Source organism: Mesocricetus auratus, unplaced genomic scaffold (assembly GCF_017639785.1).
Source record: "Mesocricetus auratus isolate SY011 unplaced genomic scaffold, BCM_Maur_2.0 Super-Scaffold_100014, whole genome shotgun sequence".
Lineage (NCBI taxonomy): Eukaryota > Metazoa > Chordata > Mammalia > Rodentia > Cricetidae > Mesocricetus > Mesocricetus auratus.
In genome coordinates, this window is record NW_024429197.1 from 31,756,778 (window position 1) to 31,782,615 (window position 25,838).

General features: G+C 42.4%; 1 protein-coding gene across 1 annotated transcript in view; it reads right to left on the bottom strand.

Annotated features, from left to right (window-relative positions):
* The window catches only part of Ndc1 (NDC1 transmembrane nucleoporin), a 44,863-nt gene extending 21,792 nt beyond the window's left edge, over positions 1–23,071 (bottom strand). The window contains exons 1-12 of the mRNA XM_005072154.4: positions 22,672–23,071; positions 21,631–21,751; positions 18,595–18,696; positions 15,756–15,930; positions 14,865–15,003; positions 12,387–12,495; positions 11,403–11,454; positions 8,273–8,408; positions 6,799–6,891; positions 4,974–5,055; positions 2,353–2,508; positions 91–330 (exon numbers count right to left, since the gene is read on the bottom strand). Coding sequence (XP_005072211.2) covers positions 91–330; positions 2,353–2,508; positions 4,974–5,055; positions 6,799–6,891; positions 8,273–8,408; positions 11,403–11,454; positions 12,387–12,495; positions 14,865–15,003; positions 15,756–15,930; positions 18,595–18,696; positions 21,631–21,751; positions 22,672–23,037 — 1,771 coding nt within the window. The 5' untranslated portion in view covers positions 23,038–23,071. The remainder of the gene's footprint in view (positions 1–90; positions 331–2,352; positions 2,509–4,973; positions 5,056–6,798; positions 6,892–8,272; positions 8,409–11,402; positions 11,455–12,386; positions 12,496–14,864; positions 15,004–15,755; positions 15,931–18,594; positions 18,697–21,630; positions 21,752–22,671) is intronic.
* Between the last annotated feature and the right edge of the window lie 2,767 nt (positions 23,072–25,838).

Sequence of the window (25,838 nt, forward strand, 5' to 3'; positions counted from 1 at the left end):
CTATTAAAAAGAAATGACAAGGTGAGAACTTGGACTGTCTGATCCTGCAAACTATGAGACTTCAAATTTTAGAAAATAAACAGCCCTCACCAGAAGCGTGAGTCCATAATCGGGGCCCTCTTCTTATTAGCTGAGGACTCTGGGGAGACCCATAGCAGGTGTTTACATCAAAAATTCCAGCCATCCGATTCACTACACTGGAGCCAAACGGGGTCCCAAAAGGATTTGAAACATCAGGTGTGGATAATTTTGGAGAAAACAATGATGTTTTAACTAACGGTGGCACTGAAGGCATCTGGCTAGATTTTGGTGTCTGAAAAGTAGTTTCTTCTGTAAAAGAACAGATGCAGAGCAGATGAGACCACGAGGCCCAGGCAGGCCAGCAGAGGGTCTCATTCTACACCCCACCCCTTTAAGTCATTAAGCCAAAGCACAGTAGATGGCTTCCATTTAAGTCCCAATGTCCTGTTGTAATCCAGGAACCACTCCAGGAGTTCTAGATTTGTTTGTTTTATGCATTATTAGTGTGTGTGTGAGCAACAACATGTGCAGAGGTCAAGGGACGACTTTTGAGAGTTCTTTGCTTTTACTAGGGCTCCAGGGCCAAAGCCAGGCTTTCAGGTTTGCACAGCAAGCACCTTTACCTGCAGTCACCTCGCCAGCCTGTAGACACCTTCCATTTCCTGTCACTTCAGTGTGGCTTCATTCCCCTCCACAGTATCCTGGTTTCAAGGCACATTTTTCTAATCATATGTATTTTACTTTTAAACAGCAGACTGCTGCACCAGAATCTATCCAGTTTAGCTGTATGCTCCTATTTTAACTACTCCTTGGATAAACCCATCCAATTTATGGTAAAGACAGGCAGGAAAAAAAAATGCTGATGCTTTCCAAAAAAGTCCCACCAAAGACTAATTTTTTTGCGGGCCCAGTAAGGCAGACTTATAATCCCAGCTAATAAGGGGCTAAGACAGGAGAATTACATGTTCAAGGCCTACCTGGGCTAAAGTTTGTCAAGGCTAGCCAGGGACACTTCTAAGATCCTGTGTCAAAATGAAAAGTTAAAAAAAAAAGGGGGGGGGGAGCTGTCATGGGGGAAGTCCTTCTGTGCATATGTTTGTCTTCTCGGTTGAGAAACAAAGCACTGTAGGCCAATAATGAAGCAAGATAGGTGGGACTAGGAGTCAAGGAGGAGTCTGGGAAATGTAGTCAAGAGTAGAGAGTCACCAGGTGATCCTGGGAGGAAAGGACACATGAGCCTGGTGTTCTTGGTAAGATAAGACCTTATAGAAAAATATATTAGTAGTCATGGGTTAAGACAGAACTAGCCAATGAAAAGCTCTGGATATTGGCCGACAACATTCTAACAAATAGAGTCTCCGTGTGTTATTTTTGGGGCTAACGCGGTGACAGGGCCCAGGCAGGAATCCCGTAACAAGGCTGAGAATGTAGTTCCGTGTTAAAGTACTTGTCTAACATGCACAATCCTAGGTATCAAAGAAAAAGACTAATTTTCCCAGGATATTTATTGACAGACCCAATAGACAGCTTCATTAAAAACCATCTTATATTGGACTCAAGTAGTTAAGTTGCAGAACATATTCTTAGCCTATGTGAGGATCTTGAGTCAATTTATCAGCAGAAAAAATAACAAAAAGACAGCTTGTACAACCAATTCAGTTGTAGTATGCTACACAGTCAGAGGAACTTTCTCAACAATCTGGCACAAAGCAGACAAATACACTGCATTAGGATTTTGCTTTAGTAGATAAAACTGCAATAAAACATTAAACATTGATCCAGCATTTGGGAAGCAGAGGCAGGCAGATCTCTGTGAATTCAAGGCCAGCCTGGTCTACAAAGTGAGTTCCAGACCAGCCAGGGATACACAGTGACAGTGAGACCCTGTCTCAAAAAAGAAAAAAGAAAGAAAAACATTGAAAGTGCTAAACTTTTATCACATGACTTCAAGACAGGGTTTTATTGTGGTACTTCTGGGTGTCCTGGAACTCACTCTGGAAACCAGGCTAGCGTTGAACTCACTGAGAACCACCTGCCTCAGCCCTTGAGTGCTAGGATTAAAGGCATGAGCCACAACAGGCTGTATCATTTTATTAACTGGAAAATGAAAAAAAAATGTACCTTTTAATGTTCAATGATTTGCTGCTTCTCAATCTACAATGATAACTAAGGACTGCCTGTCTTGGTTTAATATGATATCTGTCTGGTATTGTCACTTTGAGTCAATCTCACCTAAACATCACCTCACACATGCAAATAACCAGGGATCAACCACTGTCACTTCTCTAGGAAACAGATGTTTCCCCCCTCTCATTTAGAACTAGGAGTCACCTGGAGGATTCAATTTCTTGGGTTCCACTGAGTATGACGAAGACATCCTCCCATTTGTAGCAGCAGCTTCTTGGTAGAGAACCAGTTTCTGAGTCATATCATTTAAAAGACTCAAACACTCCCTCGAAATGGCAGTCCAATTATGGGGATGTCCACCTAGGATAGACAAACAACAGCTTTTAAAATGTAAAAAATCCTGTATCCTCTATACAAAGCTTTTGCTCCAGGACCCACTTTTCTCAGTTAAGCTGTTATTGTTACTCACAACATCTAGTACACAGCAATTTAAGAACTTCTTGGCTGAATCAATTTGCTCAAAAGTCTGCAAATAAAAATTTTGACTTTACCCTTAAAAACCTGCCAAACTGGTTGCCAAAATTAAGCCAAGCACTAGGCCATGTTTTTCTCAAAAACCAGAGTTACTTCATTAGCCATGCTGAAGACTGCTTAGTCTGTGGAGAATGAACTAAAACAATGAGAGACAGAATGCATAATGATGCTTCAGTAGCTGCTACACTAGGTGCTCCCAGTGCTTTCTTACATTTTCATTTATAGCAGTTCCTCCTCATCCACAGTTGTACTCTGTCTTTCCCCAGGCAACCACCATCCAAAAATAGCAAACACAAAACCTCAAAAATAACTGTTAAGTTTTAAATCAGCTATTCTGAATAGCATTATCTAATCTAGTGCCATTCCACAATAACTGACTGCCTGGGACATTAACCCACCTCACACCCGACGTATTCATGCTATATATACACTACCTGCTAGGCTGTCACTAAGTAGTCATCTAGGTTATCAGACTGACTGTCACAGTATCAAAATACTGTGTTCAAAAACCCCTGGTTTATTGTATAATGGCACCACAGCACAAGAGTATCAATTTCATCATAGTACATTATTTTAGTTGTTCTATTTTCTTCTTATTGCTGTTCATCCTTTATGGTGCTTAATTTAAAGATTTTATCACATCGGAAAGCACAGGCACAGAGGGCTCAGCACCACCCATGGTTTCAGGCACCACTGGGAACCTTGGAACATGTCCCATAGATAAAAGGAGAGACTGTCTAAGAGCCAGTATTTACACCGGGTGTGGTGGCGTGGCAGATGGATCTCAGAGTTGAAGGCCAGCTTGGCCTATAGAGCTAATCCCTGGACCACAAGAAGAACTGTGTTGAAAATTATTTAAAAAACAAAACAAAAAAAAAGTGACAGAGAATCTGTATTTGCTATTATATCTCTAGGACTGACTTGGCTCTTTGATAATGATATTTTTAAAAATTATATTAAAAATGGAGGCCAAAAAAACCCAACCAAAAACCAAATCAACCACATACCAAAAAGAAACAGACCCAGACTCTACAACTTAATTCTTCATACTCAGAGAGTTTACATATGTGCCATTGTATTACTTAACATGAACTAATAATTCTCATTCTTTAAAAAAATAAAAATCTCTTCTCATCTGTCTTTGATTTTCCAAGACCTTTGTCTACCGAGTTATCATGTAAAGACTGCGTATGCTCCATTACATGTTAAGAACAGCAGAAGCCACTGTAAACTTCTCCCATCTCATATCACTGGTCCCATCCCGTGGATTACTCTTACACATGAAAAAGGACCATCCCACCCAGCAAGCACACACGAGAGTCCCGTCAGTAGACTGATGTGCTGTATTGGTAACACAGAACAACTAGGAACTGCACAATATTCTAATTAAATTTTAATCACATGTGCCAGAACAGAAGTTCTCTGGAAGGGCACACACTATTTTGCCAGCTGCTTGAATCTCTGGAAAACAACGTGCAGAAGATGAGTCCACGTGTGACTGGAAAAAAGCACTGCTGATGCTTGTCCTCTACAGCACCAGCTCTGGATTCCTCACCACTAAAGGGAGCAGCTTGGATCAATTAGACTTTTATATAACTCGGCTTCATTTCCATATCACATTTAGCTACATATGATCCTTTTACAATCTGGGAATTGATGAGCTTAGCAAAATAATAGAGAGCTAATTAGAAAGCAGATGAAAGGTCACCCAGGCTCTTTCCCACTGAGACTGAGGCTGGGGCTGGGGCTGGGGCTGGGGCTGGACTACTTCCCTGGCAAAGTCAGTCTTGAGCTGCCTGGCAAGCAAGCATAGTAGAGTCAGGCAGGCCAAGGGCACCCTCAGCCACTATCAGATCCAGTGTCTGCCTACCTTTTCTTATAAGAGAGGTAGAGTAATCTAGCAGGAGCAGAGAGCTCTGTTCATGGAGCCAAAAAAAGGAACCCTTACTCCAGTCCTGACTGCCATATAGGAATGAAGCCACCCAGTTCCTAAGATTCCTGGCTGCTAAAACAATTAGTACATAAGTTCTTCAGGTTCAGGATTTAAGAAGTTGAAAGAAATGAATATCCAAAAATAAATAAATGCTTTTCCTGGTGACATAAATTCTACCCAGAGTAATACTTAAGTCATGTAAGAGTCAGTCCATTCTTCATCTAAGGACTCAGGATGTGTGGTGTGGAAGAAATACACCTCTCTTCCAAAAGTTTGTAGCTTCTTGAGCACCTGTATGAACGCACGCACGCACGCACGCATATGTGTGCCAAATTAAATCTACTACTCTCAGCAATACCTGGTTGGCTGAGGCTAAAAACTTCTTGTCTTCGAGAAGGAGAATATTGAGAAAGCAACATCAGGTCCTGTAAGGCCAAATACTAAAAGGGAAAAAGAAAGACTGTTAAAGCTTCAACAAAAAATCATGCACAAGAACTAGACTCATTACATATCTAAAGAGAAATCAGATGAACTTTTTTTTACAAAAAAGCAGTATTTCAGAACCACAACCTTCTATTCTGGATCTCTGTAATTCCTGCCTCTACCTCCCTATACACTATAAGCCCCAGCTACACACAAAAACTACAGAGCTCTGCATTTTTATAGCTCTGGAATGGAAAACTCCAATACGGCTTGCTTCTGGAACTTTCTGTCCTCCCTGCCACACACCCACAGCTCTCAGCTGTGACACTTCTGCCTGTTGCTTCTTCTGCCCCTGTGAGGCCCACAAGAATGAGGGCATTATCTTACTCACCTAGATACACAAAGGCAGCACCGAACACATAAAACACACAGCTATTGGCATTTTACTAAAAAATCTACATTCTCCCTGGCAAGCCTCTTTACTGTAGTACTCCAAAGCATTTTTGCTTCTGAGAAGCTGCCTAGTATTGGAACCAAAGGGAATAAGTGGCACCAATACACTTGCCAGTATAAACTTAGCAGTGTTACGTGTCTGCCTTTTCCATTAGGCTATGCTATATCTAAGTCATCATTCTACCCAATGCAACCAGCAGTACCCGACACATGCCTACTAATAAAGATTTAGTAAGTAGTCAAATGAGTAGCTAATTCCAACCGTTTTCTCTTAACTACTTTTAAAGTAATACGCTAGCTGGGCATGTTGGTACATGCCTGGGTCTTAGCACTTAGAAGGTGGCTTAGGCAGGACAATTGGAAAGTCAAGTCCAACCTAGCTTACATAGCCTGATCCCGTCTCAAAAAGGCACTATGATCTTTTAGCAGGATAAGCTATATCCCGTTATATTTAGATTTTCTTTAAAATCTCAAATTGAAATTTCAATCAAAACAATTTTTCTCATTTAGTTTGATTTGTAAACTTCTTTAATTTTTATGATTGTAATTTTAGAATGATCAGTAATTCATATGTCAAAATACAACTAAGCACACTATCTTTGAGACTACAAAGATTGCATGAATAAAAGTGTGTCTAGATCCAGCAATGTAAAAATTCACCAGTATTACTGGGTTATTGCCAGGAATATTTTGTGAAGATTATGTATTTAGTTGACTACCACTACATTTTATGCTTGAGAGAACTGTACAAATTTTATGAAAAGTTAGCTAGCTCGGCTGAGTGTGGCAGTGCAGGTTGGTGGTCTCTATTACTCAGGAAGCTGAAACAGGAGTACAGGATACATCTAGGAGTTCAAAGCCATCCAAGAACATAAGTACATAGCTAGTGCATACACAGGGTACTTTACTTTTGTATTTAATCACGTCAAACAAAGATTTTTTTTTAAATGTCATTAGTAGGTCATTTTTACAGTACAAGTACTAGAATATTCTAGGCCAGTGGCTCTCAATCTTCCTAATGCATCAGCCCTTTAACACGCGGTTCCTCATGTTTGGTGACCTCCAACCATAAAATTTTTTATTGCTACTTCATAACTGTAATTTTGCTGTTATGAATCATAACACGAATACATGTGTTTTCCAATGGCCCTAGGCAATCTCTAGGAAAGGGTCATTTGACCCACAGGTTGAGAACCCCTGTTCTAGGTCCTCAAAAAGTCTATCTAAATGCCTAGCTGTGCTGACTATTACCTCTAACTCTGTATATAAGGCTAAGGTACTGACTGTAAGCTGCACACTTCTGGTACCTTTATGATGAGAGGAGGATTGCTGTTTAGGACTTTCGGGAGGCATTCATCCGATTCCTCGGCAAATGGCGGCTGAACAGGGAACACATAAGCCTGTTGGATACAATCAGATACAAAGAATGTGAAAGGAATTCTTTTCATGACCTTGCTATAATCAGTGAGCACTGACTGAGATTATAGAGAGACAAATACAATCAAATCAACTTCTTCCATGCTCCTTGCAAAAGTACTGTTTAAAAAAATGTTACTGTGGGGGCTGAGAGATGGCTCAGCAGTTAAAAGCATTGGCTGCTCTTCCAGCCACATTGCACTCATGAGTACAGATATCCATGCAGACAAAACACTCACATGCATAAAAGTTTTAAGTAAAAATAACTATATTTTCTTAAGTGTCACTGTCCCCATTTTATCAAACTGACATCTTTTTGCCTCCCCCCCAAAGACAGAGTTTCTCTGTGTAGCTTTGTAGACCAGAGAGATCCGCCTGCCTTTGCCTCCCAAGTGCTGGGATGAAAAGCCTACGCCACCAGCACCTGGCTCAAACTGACATCTATTAACAGAAATAAATTCCAGGAACAAAAAATCCTGTGAAGCCACTGAAAATTACAACAGAGATGGTAGATCAAATAGAACACTTTTTTTGTATGACAAACACATCTAGATGATTTTTTTTAATGCAATTCTTCACTTAAAAATATTTTTGTAGGACTAGAGAGATGGCTCAGTGGTTAAGAGAACTGAACACTCTTCCAGAAGACCTGAGTTCAATTCCCAGCACCCACATGGCTGCTCACACCTGGTAACTCCAATTCCAGGGGATCCAACACCCTCACACAGACACACAAACAGGCAAAACACCAATACACATGAAATAAAAATAAGTTAATTTAAAGCAAAATTTTTTGTGGAGCTGGAGAAATGGCTCAGAGGTTGGGAGTACTGGCTGCTCCTCTAGAAGACCTGGGTTCAATTCCCAGCCCCCATGTGGCAGCTCACAACTGTTGCAACTTCAGTTCCAAGGGATCCATAGCAATAGACATGTATGTGGTGCACATACAGATGAATGCAGGCAAAATACCCACATACATAAAATAAATCTTTTTTTAAAAAAATTTTTATGAGAATTTCAGGTTAATTCAATTTTTAGAATTTCTTAATAAATCAAGACTTTCTTCAAAAAGCAAATCTTATATAACCATATATTTAAATGTTGATAGTATCTATTTCAACAGCATATAAAATTAACTTGAAATCTAGGCCTACCTCATACTCAAAAACCCAGGAAGAAAGCCAGGCTCTAGGCAAAGCATAGCAAATACAGTTGGGAGCACCAACTGTGTTCCTTAGAAATACAGAGTGAATGATATAACTGAAAACCAACTAAGTAACACGGCTTTGAGCAGTGACCTTCTGAAAGCACAACTTTCCATACTCTGAAACGCAATAGTATTAACAAAAAACCCCAAATACTAACCTCTGTGGCATAGATTTTGAAGAGTATCCATGAGATGTACCAAGTCATCAAGAGGAAGACACCACACAGCCAAACATGGTAGAGTAATGAGACATTCAGGAGGCCACCTATTGTGTCAAGAGGCCTGTGGGCCTGCCTATGAAAACAGGAAGTATCATTAATTCCCACAGCAAAGACAAGCACTCCATACTAAGAACACCCTGTTTGCTGGTACCCTTCTAGAGCTCTTTCCCTAACAGTTCCTCAGAGGGATGTTGGGGAGTCATAGGGAAACTGCTGGCAGGAACTGGCCTTGCAGGTCCCTGGAGTTCTAAATCTGCAGTATCATTTACTGTGGAAGTCAGAGCCATGTTTATAAGCCTAACTACTTAGGACAGGTGGAAGCTTATTATTGGTAATTCGTGGCTTAATTCTTTAAACCCATTAAAACATGACTAGGGGGCAGGGTATGGCAAGAGAATCTGAAGTTCAAGGCTACCACAGTCTCAAAAAATTAGGACTTCTGGATCAGACATCAGCTCCATGCGTGTGCCATATGTACAGTTTCAGGGCTTTTTCTGCTTTTCAAATGATTTTAGGAACTACTAGAATGTTATGAAGCTAAGAGCTCACATCCTACAAATCGTTGAGAAATTTAGTTTGTACTGCTATAAATTCTACAATCACAAAGCAGGTTTTGAATCTGACTGCCATCTACACACCGCTGTTAGGTAAATCACTACCTATATCCAAGCCCTATGCCTGTCTTCATTTTCCTTATCCACAGAACTCTTCAGACACAAGATTTAAACCAGCTTATAAGAAGATCTTATACACTGCTTGGTAGTCGTGGGGAAGGTCAATATATGACAGAACTATGCTTAGCCTCTAAGCAAATACTGACTTGCATGAAGGAAGAATATTAGGCATTTGACCTAATATTACAAGGTATGTTTTGAGCAAAAGAACAAAAACTTAAATTTCTATCAAGTACTGTTTTCCTCTTTCACTTGACCCAGTTTACAAGGTAGGATAACTGAATGAATGTCCTATGCATTTGGTTTCTCATCTAGTAACTAAGCAGAGGACAAAACTAAACTCTTCCATAAGTCCTGAGTTCAATTCCTAATACCCACATGGTGGCTCACAACCATTTATAAGAGGACCTGATGCCCTCTTCAGGCATGCAGAGCACTCATACATAAAATATAAATAAATAAATAATCTTAAATTATTTTTAAAAATTTGAAATCTATAATACCTCCAAAACATCTAGAAATGTCAAAATCTCAACTCTCTAAACACATGATACAAGTTTCACAGTCAAGTAACTAAAAATTAAAAGGACACACATTGGAGAAAACCAATTTTATATATCAACGACAGGTTAAACCCTTTACGGTCTCTGCTTACTTGAAAGAAGATCTCCCTGTATAGCCTAATCTGGCCTCAAACTCATGATCCTCCTGCCTCAGCCTCGTTAGTCCTGGGATCACAGGAATGCAACCCTACCAAGCTCAGATGAACCTTTAATCGTGGCTGCCTCATAGGCAAAGTGAAAATAATCGTATGTTACTAGTGTGTAAATCTTTTCAAAATGTACTTAATGATTAAACCATCACTATGCCATTAAAAGTTCTGAGAGAGAGAGAGAGAGAGAGAGAGAGAGAGAGAGAGAGAGAGAGAGAGAGAGAGAGAGAGAGAGAGAGAGAGGGTTCAGTGGGTACAGGCATTGTTACCAAGTCTAGCACCTGAGTTCCATCCCCAGGACCACGTGGTAAAAGGAGAGCACTTAGTGGAAGGAGGGAACTCCCACAAGATGTCTCTGATGGCCTCAATACACACATTAAATATATAAATGTAAAAGATTCTATGAGAAAAATTGTATTTACTCATTTATTTATTTGTTTGTGGTTTTTCTTTTTTCTTTCTTTCTTTTTTTTTGGTTTTTTCAAGACAGGGTTTCTCTGTGGCTTTGAAGGCTATCCTGTAACTAGCCCTTGGCTGGACTAAAACTTACTATGTACACAGGCTAGCTTCAAATTCAGAGAGATCTATCTGCCTGTCTCAATTCCAGAGTGCTGGGATTTAAGCTGAGTGCCATATTCTTTTTTTTTTTTTTTTCTTTTTTTTGGTTTTTCGAGACAGGGTTTCTCGGTGGCTCTGGAGGCTGTCCTGGAACTCACTCTGTAGACCAGGCTGGCCTCGAATTCACAGAGATCCGCCTGCCTCTGCCTCCCAAGTGCTGGGATTAAAGGCGTTCGCCACCAACGCCCAGCTGAGTGCCATATTCTTAAACAATGGAAGCCACATGTATTGAAAACTAAATGTGGTATTTTTTCCTCTGAGAACCATATGCCTGTGTAAATACATGGTACTCGCTCTGTATATTAGGCTAGCCTTGAATTCACAGAGCTCTGCCTGCCTTTGCCTCCAAAGTGTTGGGCATGTGCCACCACTACCTTGCTAAAAAAAAAAGTGTATTTGTTTTTTAATAAATCATAGATACAACGGGCAGGAGCCTTTCACTGTGTTCATAGAGGTGTATGATTCAGAAATTTTAGTGGTTTATTTTTTTTTCTTTTTTTGGTTTTACGAGACAGGGTTTCTCTGTATTGTTTTGGAGGCTGTCGGACCAGCCCGGCCTCGAACTCACAGAGATCCGCCTGCCTCTGCCTCCTGAGTGCTGGGATTAAAGGCGTGTGCCACCAGCGCCCGGCTCCTAGTGGTTTATTAATGATTTAATTTTCAAGCATACATTGAAAAGATTCATACCTTCCACATCTTTAGGGGATTAAAGGGAAGTGCATAAACCCAAGGGCGCACAGAATATGCTACTGAACACTCAAACTTAATTCAGTAGGAGGAGCTGAGATGTTAGTTCTGAAGAGAATGGGGGGAAGCCAGGAAGGACATGGCATCAAGACGAGCCTCGCCTTCACCTGCTTCCACAGTGGCGAAGGCGTGTGAGCAGTAGTGTGGAGTTTGGCTACAAACAGGACAGGACTTGAGTCGGTACCTTCTTGTCACTAAGCACCACCTGTCTTCTGACGGATCTTATTCCAATTAATAATTAAAGGATAAACCTAAACAAAGCATCTAGAAAGTAGCAAAATTTAAAAGGAAACAAATAAAATTAGACTTGGCTTACTCGTCTATGTGAAGGTCCATAGCAGTGCTAATCCAAGCTTTGGGAATATGTCCTGAGGAGAACAATACCAAGATAGGAATGTGAGAAGTTAAAAATAACAACTCTTCTTCTTTTTTTTTTTTTTTGGTATAACAACTCTTCTTTAGCCTTACAAGGTTCTAGTACACAGGGAGACCTCAGTTAAAATGCTGGGATTAGGAATGGAGATGAAAAACAGGTAATTTCTAAATACTGGAAGTCCTTCCATGGTACAATTCTGTGGCATACAGGTCTCAATCACCACAGACACTAAAAACAAAGCGGCAAGTCAACTGTGATGGACTCTACTATCCGCAGAACTTCCAACTCTCCGTACACAATACATGTGGCTAACAGATGCACACCATGGACTGTGACCAATTCTATCAGCCCATCTCAAGTCCACAGGTGAGCAGTCACTCATCCCTGCCTCCCACTCACACAGAGCAAAATATGTGGTTGTACTGCTTCTGAGCTGCTAAGATGGCCCAGCAGGTAAGAGCTCACCACCAGAACCACATGGCAGGAGAACCAACTCCTGCAAGCTGTCCTGACTTTGGCATGCTCACTATCTTTAACTGTGCAGCACAGAGCCGTCTGCTGACTACTGTGCAAACAGATCTAGAACTGCCTCACTATGTATGACTGAGCACTTGCCCGTGAATAGCTCCTCCCCTCTCCCAGCTTTCAGCCTCCACAGCCACTGTTCTGTTAGGGCTGACTTGTGCAGCACCTGGTTTTCTAAGGTAAACATAACAACTCACAGTTTATTTTATGTGGCAACACAAGAGAGCTCTCTGTTTAAAGAGTATTTTGCATGCACATATCACATTCCCTTTAATAGAAATTACCATAACTGGTAAGTACAACTATGAAAAAAATACTAATTCAATAAAAATTAGCTTTGCAACTGACTTTTTCTACACGATGAGCTAATATACTAAATTAGAAGGAAGAAATTCTTACCAAAAAAATAATACACAATGCAGAAATTTCTGACCATGAACAGGGATTCCACACAGCTATGTTTAACTAGTAGGAGGAGAGATCTCCTGAAGCGCAGAAATTTATACTGCTGTGGAAAACAACAAGAACAAAGTCAAACGACACATTCAGTATCATTCTGGGATGAACACTATCAACAGAGGCAGAAGATGAAACACAATCATTAAGAACCAAGGTTGCAGTTTAGATGGTATAGGAGCTTGCCTAGCATTTGTGAGGGTTGGGTCAATCCCCACCAACAAAAAGAATTAAACCTGAACAAAACAAACTGTAAACTGGGAGCCTATGAGATGGGGCAGTGGATCAGCTGCTTGCTGCCAAGTCTGATAATTGGAGCTCTAGCCCACATGAGACTTGGATGGTACAAGTTACACACGCACACACGCGCAAGCACACACACACACAGAAATAAAAATGTAACTTAGAACTTGAAGATCCACAATTATACAAAAAGACAAACTATTCTGATGTTTAAACAGTTTATAATTTTTACACTCTATAACTAAGATCAGAAGTAAAAATACTGACAATATCAAGTAAATGACTACTGAGAAAGAAAGCAATGGTCCTATCTTCTCACATTTATTTGTTTCCTACCAGCTCACCTTGCTTTATTCACCAACTTAAAATGCGCAAGACAAGATCACACACCCCGTGCACGAGCAATGCTCCCAGACAGTGAAAAGCCTGAGCCAGTGTGCTCCTTCCCCAGTCTTTCAAGGAGGCAAACTTATCACAACAGAAACAAGGGCTCCGGGCACCCAGATCCATCAAGTCAACTCCAGTTGTGAGTTTTGACATGTCAGCTTGTGGACAATCAGATACACACACACACACACACACACACACACACACACACACACACACACACACACACACACACCTCCCACTCCGCTGTCTTAGCACCCTCAAAGAACAGTGCCCACCCAGGCAGACGGCTACACACTTGTAGCTGCAAGGGATGTCCCATATATACACTGTGACCAAATGTTAAGATTTTAAAGCTAGGTAAGATAGCACATGCCTGTCACTATCACTTGGGAAGCTGAGGTAGGAAGAGCCAGAGCTCAGGACTAGCCTGGGCTACTCAGTGAAACTATATATATATATATTCTTATAAAGCTAATCTGAAGTAAAAGTTTATCATTTTAGAATAAACTTTTGAGATTCAAGAATTCAAAATTTTATCAAAAGGATTATTTAAAAAGTACTAAAATTTGTTATTGTATGGTAGAAACAATAATTTATCACCATTGTCAACTATTAGCTCCTATGTTCATTGCACATCTGTGATGTTAAGTGACGGTCAATTTCACCCAGAGGTCCAGCAAAAGTGTCTTATTTTCTCTCCGTCACTATTTTTTTCCATTCTCTTTATGTGTTATGTCTGGACTTGAGGTAATACACAACAAGGTATTCCTGTATGAAATTTTTCAAGATAATGTGGGTGCATCTAACTTGCAAATTCTTCTTCACAAGTCTAAAGAGTTCCTAAGCAGGAAGTTTTTTTTCACGGGACTGCAGGAAGGTGAGGATCAGATCCTTTGAGGGACATGATCTCACATATGTATTCCCACCAGAGCTCATGCTCGCCAATGCAATGGACATGTGACACACTAGCTGGGAGAACCCTCGCATGCAGTCCCCATGGACAAAATTCTCATCACCACACATGACTGCTTTACTACACTGGCTTCTTTTCCACCAGTGTGGGAGTCAGCGGGAGGGAACTGATTCTAAAGTTTGTTCCAGTGCCCAGGCCTCACAGCCAGAGCAGAGATGAAGTACACAACACAAGCAGAAATAGCAGAAACACATGGCTCACTTCCAGGCTTTATTCCTCCTAGATTAGTTGGAGTTTTGTTTTTTTATTTTTAACGTGCGTGCGTGTGTGTGTATATGTGTGTGTGTGTGTGTGTGTGTCTGATTGTCCACAAGCTGACATATCAAAACTCACAACTGGAGGTGAGAGAACAATTTTGAGAGTTGGTCCACTGTGGGATCCAGAGACTGAGTGCAGATCATCAGATTTGTATCCCAAGTACTTTTGCCTCTCAACACACTGAAGTGTCAAGGGCACAAATGTCTTCTAAATTGCCTTTTGAAGACTGCAGTATGAAAGAATGTGCGAGAGAGGGAGAGGGGGAGGTGGGGGGGAGTCTGTGGAGGGAGAGGACAATCTCTGTGTGCTGTTCTTCACCCCATACCCCCAGGCTAACTGCCCTCTGAGTTTCGGGAGGTTCTCAGGAGAACAAAGATTAGACACCTGCACTACTGCACTCTCATGGGACCTAAACTTGGCAGTCAGGAGATTTTACCACCTATAATCAAATTCCAGTTTCCTGATCACATCTTGACCTAATCAGATGAGGTTAGCCATTTGTATAGATATGGCAATGTTAATATTATAGCTAAAGAAAAGCTCAAATTATATCTTACCTGTATAATGGGAAACGGAAGATAATTCATGTTGTTAATGAAATAAAGAAGACTATAGCTATAGCCCATGAATGCCCCAGCCAGTAGGAAAAACAGATGATATTCATTCATGCAGGTTTGGGCAGCAGGGTTATCTAAGCTGAGGAGAAAAATCAAGCTATTAATTCAACAGTCAAAAACACATTATCATTGTTTTAAGGCTACTTGCCAGAAGACAAAATTCCAAGTTAATCACTTAAGAAATGCCCCAGTTCTAACAAAATGACTCACTTTAGGTAAACAGGAGCAAAAGATTAACAAAGCATTTTTACCTGACGCACAAGATCCTTACTATTGCTGTTTCCTTGGAAATCTGAGGTAAGAATGTGTACAATAGTCATGCTGCTTACAAGGCAAGCTGACTTCATCTGAACAAGGACAAATAACCTGCAGGTACCTAATGGAGCTCTGTGCTACTCATGTCTCTAACTGACACCCCACTCAGGACCTCTGAACGCTGTCTTTAAGTTCCTGGAAAGATACCAGACCTGGAGAGCACTGGCCTCTAAATTAGGGAGCACCATACCTGACTGACGAGAATCTTCTTTCCTTTTCTCTATTATACCTGTATCTGCCTGTCATTCTCAACTCTCAAGCAGTTAAGACTTTCCCTGAATCACTTCCAGAAACCTAACAGCACTTGTTACACAGCGCCTTCCATATACAAATATCTTTAAAATTTTGTTAATTTCCTTGAACATAAAGTATCACTAACACTTAACACATAGAAACAGGAACTTCTGTGAAAGCCAGGAAAGCAAAGTGCTGTATTACTGATCTCCACAGCTCTCCTTTGACTTGGTAGGTTAACATGGCTTCTAGAAAGAAGGAAAAGACAAACATTTACTTTACCTCTTGGTTCCAGCACAGGGAACCACGAGAAAACCGTACTGGCCCTTGGTGATGATGGCCGCACACCATGCCACTACCATCCCCATCGCGGCATGTATGAAGGAGTGCATGAGCTGCTGAGGGTGAAGGACCCTGCCTAGCAGGGCCAGCCGGGAGCCGGGGATGGAGGGCACAACTGTAAGAAAGCACAGCACCAGGCTTCATAACCGCACCCGACGCTGGAGGAGCCGACAGCCCTCACTACAAACACCCCATCAACAGGAATCCACACAGAAACCTCCTAGAGCAACTCTAGCTTTAAAAACCTGAAATAATGGCCAGGCGTGGTGGCTCACGCCTTTAATCCCAGCACTCAGGAGGCAGAGGCAGGTGGATCTCTGTGAGTTTGAGGCCAGCCTGGTCTACAGAGCGAGTGCTAGGACAAGCTCCAAAGCCACAGAGAAACCCTGTCTGGAAAAAAACAAGAAACAAAACAGCTCCGAATTGCCTTTATTTCAGCATTTGAAACTCACTAGAGTCCATCTGTGAAAATAAGCCACAAAGGCAAAGATCACAATAATGAATATTAAATACTTGTACGGTTATTACAGGTAATTTATTTGTAGGGAGACCCATGTGGAGGTTAGAGCTAGCCCTCTCCTTTACTCACTAAGCCTGTATACGAACTTCTTTCTATACAGGTATTTCACACACACAACTGTGGGAATAGAGTAAAGAATATTTATGTCTAGGCTGCCTGACACAGACATGCAATAATCTTCTTTTGGCACACACGAAGAAAAGAGATGCCACATGGACAAGAAATGAAGCGGGAAGGGAGGCTCAAGCACTTGGCATTTTAGGGAGGACGCTGCCATCGCCTCCTCTTCCCACTAACACTGCCCTGACAGCCAACTATGTATTGGACTTCCTCATGGAACAAACCCTGCCATGTCATTCAATATTCTTTCAATCCCCATCTCCTCCCTAGGAAATGATTTCTTCTCTGAAAATCTCTTCTTCATCTGCTTAATACAGATGGTTCAGCCATCAGCTCCTCTAGGCTGCCCCACGCTGGGTCAAAGGTGGCCCCTGCACTCCCTCATGCCTATCAGCAAATACACTTCACAGATGCTCTGGAGCAAGCAGGGGGTGCACCATACTTGGTACACAGTACACACATACAAGCCAACATGACCAGTGAGGTTTTAAAAACGCCTCTGATTCCAGCACTCAGGAGGCAGAGGCAGGCAGATCTCTGAGTTTGAAGCCAGCTTGGTCTGCAGAGCAAGCTCCAGAACAGCTGGGGCTACAGAGAGAAATCTGGTCTCAAAGCACCACCAAAAATAAAATAAAACATACTAACTTGAGCGCCCTCACCTGGCCTATCTACATATAGAAGATGGCCCAGGAGCACGGTAGAGGGAAAGAACACAGGGCACAAGTCAAGGAGCCCTGAGCAGGGTTAGGACAGAGACCCACCCACAAGAAAGTGCTACAAAAGCAAAGAAATACAATACGTTATAATATCCAGTCAGGACTTAAAGTTTTACACACTTAAAAAAAAAAAAGTGGGCCGGGCATTGGTGGCACACACCTTTAATCCCAGCACTCGGGAGGCAGAGGCAGGCGGATCTCTGAGTTCGAGGCCAGCCTGGTCTACAGAGCAAGTTCCAGGGCAGCCTCCAAAGCTACCCAGAGAAACCCTGTCTCAAAAAAACAAAAAATAAATAAATAAAAATTTTAAATTTTTTAAATTAAAAAAAATTTAAAAACATGGAACTTTTTTTAATACTAAAAAGCTAAAAGGAGAGGAAAGATGTCATAAAACAAACAAATAATCAGAAAAACCTTAAGTGACAAACTCAGGAGTCTGAAAAGGCAAGAAAGGAATAATTCTTCCAAGGCAAGGCCCAATTTTTAAAAGCTAAATATTATAAAACCTTACACTTTGCTATTTGGGGGGGAACCTCACAAAGTCAGTGACATATGCTTGCAATCTCAGTATCCAGGCAGAGGCAGAGGATTACAAATTTGAGGTCAGCCCAGATTTGGACCCTACCCTACAAGGAATTATTTCATAATTCATTTGCTAACTCACAGCTTTAACAACAGCTGTGAACTACTAATAGAGTTACTTTTTTTCACTGTGGTAAAATATAAAATAAAATGTGCACTTCTTAAATGCACAGTGCTGAGACATGAGGACATCCACACTGCTGCAAGCAGCCCAGCACCACCTCCCGACCCTTCCATCCTCCCGACAACCCTTACCCAGTGGCCTGCAGCTCCTGACGTCACTATTCCACTCCGTCTTTATGACTGACTAGTCTGTATACCCTACTTCTGTAAGAAGACCATAGAATGTCTACCATAAAAAGTCTAAATGTATCTTCAGAAGAGAAACATCAAAATAATAGTAAGTACCACACTGAAGGAATAACAGAATATGACTATGCACACATTTTTGAAATTCTGCCCTGGGTAGAATACATTATTTTTGTTGATTTGAGACAACGTCTAGCCATCTAACCTAGGCTAACTATCTAACTCACTACAAGGCCAAAACTGGCCTTGAAATTGTGGTGACCCTCCTTCAAACCTAGTTAGTGCTAGGACTGTAAGCAGGTTCCACACCCCTGATGCCCAAACTTTTAAAAATATTAAAATTTGGAAATGTCGCTGGGCAGTGGTGGTACACGCCTTTAATCCCAGCACTCAAGAGATAGAGGCAGGCGGATCTCTCGTGTGTTCGAGGCCAGTCTGGTCTACAGAGCAAGTTCCAAGACAGCCTCCAAAGCAATACAGAAAAATCCTGTCTCAAAAAAAAAAACAATAAATAAACAAATTAGAGACCTACCTGTATAGAATTCCACATTGAAAACACTTATTATTATAATTACCACCGACAGCAGCAGAAAGTAGAAGATTACATGAGAGCCACATAAGTCATTGAAAGAGTCTAAAACACAAGAGAAATAATTAGTGAAGCCTATTCAGTCTCACAATTGTGTCAGCACACTGTATACAACACAAGTTCGAAATACAACTAGCGTTTTTAAATTTATGCGTGTGTACAAATGTCTGAGTGAATATATATGTATCTGTGTATACACCACATGGCGGAAAGGACATTGGGTCCCTCGGAGCTGAAGTTATAGGCATCTGTGGGACACCTGGTTTCGTCTGTGAGTATTGGGATCCAATCCTGGGCCCCATGATTGCACAGAAAGTACCCTTAACCACTGAGCCTTCTCAGCAGATCCTACAACTGTAGTTCTAACTTTTAAAAAGTCTGCGTTTTCTTTTCTTTCTTTCTTCTTTTTTTTTATACTGCTGACAATAGGACATCAACACAGAAACTCCAAAGTGAGTTTTTTAGACTTTGTTCTGGGTACTGGAAAATGGTATTAGAATTTCTTTTAAATAACACAGATGTTAGTAACAGAAAATACAACCATATGCAAACATTTCATCATGTGTAAGCTACCATAGCAACATACCAAGTTTCTTTCAAAATGTAAACAGTATTTTTAAACTCTACTTAGTAATGCAATTAGTGCCTATAGCTAAAGTCAAAGTAACAGGGAAATGGTATAATTTAAAAGTCATCTAAAGGGCTGGTCTAAATAACAAAAACCAGTGATGTCCCCATGAAAACCAAAACACTCACATTTCAGAGCAACTCAACAACCAACATGCTTCCAAGTTTAAACTATGTGTGTTACTATCTAAAAATATGAACAAAAGTAACACGGGCATGTTAGCTGAACAGACTCACTTAATAATGAAAGCAATTATTTTTCAAAGTAGAATTCAGAGACCAAAATTAATTGCAGTAGTTCCTAAGCCTCCACAATTAATTAGCTGCCATCTCTGTACTGCTTATGGGTTAATTTCATCAGTCCTGTTGACTTAGCAAAGACACATCAACAAAAGCATGACTCTATCAATTAGCAGCAATGCTTCCAAAGGCCAAACAATACAACATTCTAACTCCTTGATTACTGGCAGTTTCTTTTTTTTTCTTCTCCCCACAATAGGGTTTCTGTGTGAAACAGTCCTGGCAGTAACTCTGTAGACCAGGCTGGCCTGGAACTCACAGAGATCCACGTCTGTCTCTGCCTCTCAAGTGCTGGGATTAAAGGCGTGCATGCACCATCACTGCCTAGCTTAAATTTTTTAAAAAATTATCTATTATTATGCCACTGCGGGAAAATAAATTTGAAGACATACTTCAGACACTTACCAGCTGGATGCTGAACAGATCATTTTAACCTGAATCTTAGGTTTATATTTACAAACCACATACAACAATACCTCATTATGTGACATTATAGCAAAGAGGTAATATACCTAAGGTACTGAGGGCCTGGCACACAGCAGTGGCTACAACTGATAAAGCCAATAGCTCCACCTCAATGAGCTCACTGATGGTTTTAAATTATGTTTGTGTGAGTGTGCTTGCTCATGCGTGCATCTGTGAAGGCCGGAGGTTGACACTAGGTTTCTTCCTCTGTTGCTCTCATCTTATGTTTTGGCCGGAGGTCTCTCACCAGCTGGCTAGACAACGCGGGTCACGATGCATGTCACACACCTGGCTTTGTGTGTGGGCTGGAACCTAACTTAGGCCCTCCCGCTTGAGCAGCAGGCACCTTACCCACTCAGCCACCTTTCCAGCTCCTGAACGTACACTTTTCTTTTACATCCCAAGATTCCAACATTTCCGCCTGCTTCCATCTTTTCTTCCTCAGCAGACTTTTCCTAAGTCTTCCCTGCCATTCTTCGTGGCCTCTGTTATCTTAGACAGCTTCTGCTTTTTACTTACTGCTGTTGAAATGTTGTCTCTGTATGTATCCCAGGCTGCCTGGAACTCCAGTACCTCCTGCTACACCCTCCTAAGAGTTGGGCTACAAGAATGTGCCACTAAGCCAGGTGTTGGTGGCGCACACTTTAATCCCAGCACTAGGAAGGCAGAGGCAGACAGATCTCTGTGAGTTCAAGACCAGCCTGGTCTACAGAGCTAGTTCCAGGACAACCTCCAAAGCCAGGGAGAAACCCTGTCTCAAAAAAACAAAATAAATAGATAAATTAATAAAAAAAGAATGTGCCACTAGCTAGGTGGTGATGGTGCATGCCTTAATTCCTGCACTCAGGAGGCAGAGGCAGGTGGATCTCTGTAAGTTCAAGGCCAGCCTGGTCTACAAAGTGAGCTCCAGGACAGCCAGGACTGTTACACAGAGAAACCCTGTCTCAAAAAACAAACAAACAAAAAAACACAAAAAGTGCCCCTAACCTAGTTTAGACTTTTTTTTTTTAAGAATATAGGTCAGCTTCTATCTACAAATGTAAATAGATGACAGGGACAGTACTCTTATTCTTTAAAAGATAAGAATCAACAAATTTGTCAAAAGTAAAAAAAAGGGGAAATGGGGCTGGAGAAATGGCTTGCTGCTCTTTCAAGGACCTGGGTTCAGTTCCCAAGACCCACAATGTGGCTCACAACCATCTGCAACTATAGCTTCAGAGGATCCATAACAGGCAAAATATTTATACGTAAAAAACAAAAAATACATTTTTAAAGGAAAAGACAAAAGGACAGTTTTTATTTGTGTGGTGTCTTTTTCTTTTTCTCACTGTATGTCCCAGGCTGGCCTTGAACTCAGATGGTACCACCTCTGCCTCCTAAGTAGCACTGGGCCTAGAGGTGTACACTAGCTGTTTATGTAATCTTCTAATGATCTTTCTGTTCTGTCATCACAAAAATCTCTAACACACTTCCTGATTTTTATAAACAAAATGGCAGCTTATGTTATACAGGCAGTGCCTTTATCTTATCTCAGTGAATGTTTTGACTTTGTCAATATCCAGACAGTAACTGGAAATTACCACTTACCTGACAGCCACTGTATAGGATGGAATAAATCAATGCTGCTGAAGATTATAAAGGCTGTGGTACAGACGGGTAGAAGCAACACGGACCAAATGATACTTCTAACTATCCTCCAACCCAAAACCTAAAATTGAACAGAACTCCTCAAGTCAGTTACATTCACTTAGCTATGCAAATCCTGCCTTTTTATATAGGCCACTAGCGTTAACCACTATTTACATCCAAATCATAGTCCACGCAGTTACATATAAAGCCGACGGTTGCCGCTATCCGTATTGTCACATGCCACTACAGAACCCTGTATTGTCAGGGAACCGATGCTGGCATTGCATCCAGAATCAAGTGAAACAGCAAGTGTATTTAAAGTGAAATCATCTTCTTTCTTGTTCTGAGTGCACACACGTGCTCACTAACACACACACATGTACACGGAATAAGAGAAAAAAAAGAATAAATTCTACAGGACTTAGTGTGACTAGTGGTAACGGGTAGTTAACAAACAGACCCAGACATTTTTTATCTTCAGCCTGAGAGGATTAGAGTACATGCAGGTAGAAACACTATTCAAAAAACAATCTTTACTTTTATTCTCTTTGCGCCCATACATAGAATCAATGCAGGAGTAATCCTAGACCAGGGATTTACGCTCGGCTAGGTTCTTCCCAACCCCAGCGTCTGCTGTGGCCACACCACAATCTTTTAACACCGGGCACCGCTTGCCATTTCGCAACCCAAGGGATCAAGGCACTTATCACGTAGCGGCTCGAATCGCTAACATTTTGCGCTACATCTTTCCTACCCTGTCCAAATTTCCAATGCACTCATCCCACTCGCGCTGACCAACTTCCACTTCGGAGACTCCAGATCAACGCCCCAAACCTAACTCCCGCTGCACCCTGGCATCCAACCCTCAGGGGGTCAGGTCCCCACGCGCGATCCCTAAGCCGCCCGAAGACAGGCCCCGTCCAGTCCAGCGCACCGCACGGCCAGAGCCTGCCCGCCCAGCCACAGGGAGGCAGTGAGCGTCACCGCGCGCTAACTCACGCGCCAAAGGATGTCCCGCGCCCCGCCGACGCAGGGCCCACTCGCAGCGGTGGCCATGGAGAAGGCGGCCCCTACTCTCAAGCGTGCCGGGGACAGAGTGCACGCCCGCCACCACTGTTCAAAGGCAGGAAGGCCCCGGGAGGACCCAGCTGGGGCTGCCCGAAATACTGCCTGAGCAGGGCCCTGAACGGCCGCCAGACCCTCTTCCCACGGCTGCTTCTGAACAGGCTCGGCAGGCCAGAACTGCCTCACAGCCACATTTCCCCACGGTGGTTGAGACTTGAGGAATTGTCCTCTGGAATCCAAGACGTCCTTCCGAAGCAGGTTCCATCGGGGCGCCAAAATCAAAGGGCGGCGGTGCTGCATGCTGGGAACTGTAGTCTCGACGACCCCTGAGAACCTAAGGGAGGAGGAGCGTTGCATTCTGGAATTTGGAGTTCCAAAGTAACAGGCTCGAGATGTAACGTGATGCATTCTGGGAACTGTAGTCCTTTTTTTCTTTTTTCTTTTTTTCTCTAAGATTTATTTATACAGTGTTCTGCCCGCAGGCCAGAAAAGGGCACCGGATCTCATTATAGTTGATTGTGAACCACTATGTGGTTGCTGGGAATTAAACTCAGGACCTCTAGAAGAGCAGCCAGTGCTCTTGAACTCTGAGCCATCTCTCCAATTTTCTTTCTTCCTTCTTTCCTTTCTTCCTTCCTTTCTATCCTTCCTTCTTTTGTTTTCTTCCTTTCCCTTTCCTTTCTCATTCTTTCCTCCCTCATTCCTTCCTACCTTCCTTCCTCCCTCTCTCCCTTCCTTCCTTTTTTGTTTTAAAGTAAGCTGTGCTAGCCACTGGGAGTGAGTAAGGATAGTCTACATTAGAAATAACAGAAAATGTGATTTTTTTTTCAGAATGCCACCTTTCTAAAAAGTGAAATCGAGGGATACTGCAGCCCTCTTTTTAATACTCAGTAATTCAATGAGATCGTTTTTTAAAATAAAAACTGGGTTTATTGCTAAGAAAGGTGCATTTTGCTTTTAGCTCTAGCTGTAACACTAGTTAAGTGCAGTATCTTGATCCTCTTTGTGCCTCTGTTTCTTCAAGTGTAAAAGAGGATAAAAACACAACATCCTGTTGATGGGGTGAAGATGTAAATACTATGCTAAAAAAAGATAACCATTGAAGGTGGGGCTGTGGTTGAGTTAGTAGAATGCTTTCCTAACGTGCACCAAGCCCTAGTTGATCTACAGCACCCCAAAAAACATGGCACGGTGGCATATGCCTGTGATCCCCCAGCACTCAGGAAATTGAGGCAGGAGGATAAAAAGCTCAAAGTCATCCTTAGATAGGGAGCTTGAGACTAGTCTGGAATACATGAAACAACTGTTCCAATCAGAAGAAAGAGCGCCGTGGACTTGGAAGGTCTTGCTATGCGAGCGTGAAGACATAAATTCAAACCCCAGCCCCAGGTGAAAAGCTGAGCCCAGGTGGGAATTTATAACACCAGTGCTGGGCAGGAGGGGATGGGGAGATCTCTGGGCTCACTGGCAGTGTGTAGGGACTCAGAATTTTAACAACACAGTGAGCCCAGCCTACTCTGCCAGCTAATGAGAGGAGCCAGGTGGAAGGGGCCTGAGGCACGCCACACAAAGTTTACCTCTGGCCTCCACACGCGCATGTGCAAATGTGCACGTGCATGCACACACGCGCGTGCACACGCACACACACACACAGCTTCTCACTAATTCAAGTTCCCCTTTCCCCTCTCTGGTTGCTTTTGGCCTCAGTTGAAAGCCCTGGGTGAGCACTGTGCACATGTTTTTATAGCCAACTGCATTCAATACTCTAGAAGGGGAGGGAAGTCAGGAGACACGACGCTTTGCTGACACCGAGGAAACTCATAGGCTACTGAGAGGACACAAGGATGCTCTGAACTGTTTGGCTTCTTGGCTTATTTAAGATTATCTTACATTCCAAAACTACATTAATGTCAATCACACCTGAAGCACTGAAGACAAACTGGAACTATATTTGGTTGATCCCGTCTCTGCCAAGGAGAAACCTTCTTTCTGAAACAGCCATGGAGAAAACTTTTAAAGAATCAATTTACATAAATCAGAAAAAGATTTAAGGGAGAGAAAGAGAGCATCTGGTCTGCAGTGTCTATGGTCAGATGACTCCATCCGTTCAGGCGTGGTGAAGCAGAGAGCATTGTGGGAGTGAGGAGAGCATATGGTGGGAGGGAAGCTGCTCTCCTCAAAGGGGCTGGGAAGCAGAAAGATGGGATGGGAACAAGATGGGTCTTCAGCGACCTACTTCCGTTAGCCAGTTCTCCTCCTAATTTCTACTGCGCCCCCACACTGCCACTAAATTATCCATCCATCAGTGGATTAACCCATGGTTGGAATCAGGAGTTAAAATGTGAAACTGAATTCTCCGCCTCCACACCGATTCACTACTCAGTGTGGTGTGCAGTAGGGGACAGAGTTGGAGGGAGTGACCAATAAATAGCTTTGCGTGCGTGGGTGCGTGCATGCGTGCGTGTGTGCGCACGTGCACGCGCGTGTGTGTGTGTGTGTGCGCGTGTGAGTGTGAGTGTGTGTGCTTATATCAGTCTAAATAAGTTTCCACAAGCACACCTCAGGTTCCAGGACGCTGGAGGTTCCCTTCTGCAGCACAGACTGCCAGGTGTCTACTTCAGTACCCTCCCCCTGTCTTCAATTGTAGAATCCCAACTTTAAGCGGTTGATATAGAGAACTTCCACCCATCCTGTGCTTGCGTGTGTGGCCAAGGGATTGAGTTCAGGCCAATGCTACAATCAAACACAGTGGCTCAGGGCAGCTTCCCGGAGACGAAGCTAAGTGACTCAGTCCTCGGTCTTCACCTCTTAACCCCTTCCTCCATTTGCCTGCCTGGACGGGAGTGCACATGCACACCAGCGCCATATTGCTGCCCAGGAAGAGGATACTGCAGAAGATACAAACCACTGCTCTTAAAGGAAATGGGTGTCTAAAACAGCCACACCAGCCCAGCGACACCTGACTTCACACCCTGACTCAGTTCACACAGGCAAGAGGACATCTTGGTCAAGCCGCTTTTACTGCTTATAGATTTTCCCATGTTGCTTACTTGGTTTGGGCTTTTGAGGCAGGGTCTTGCTGTTAGTCCAGACTGCCCTTC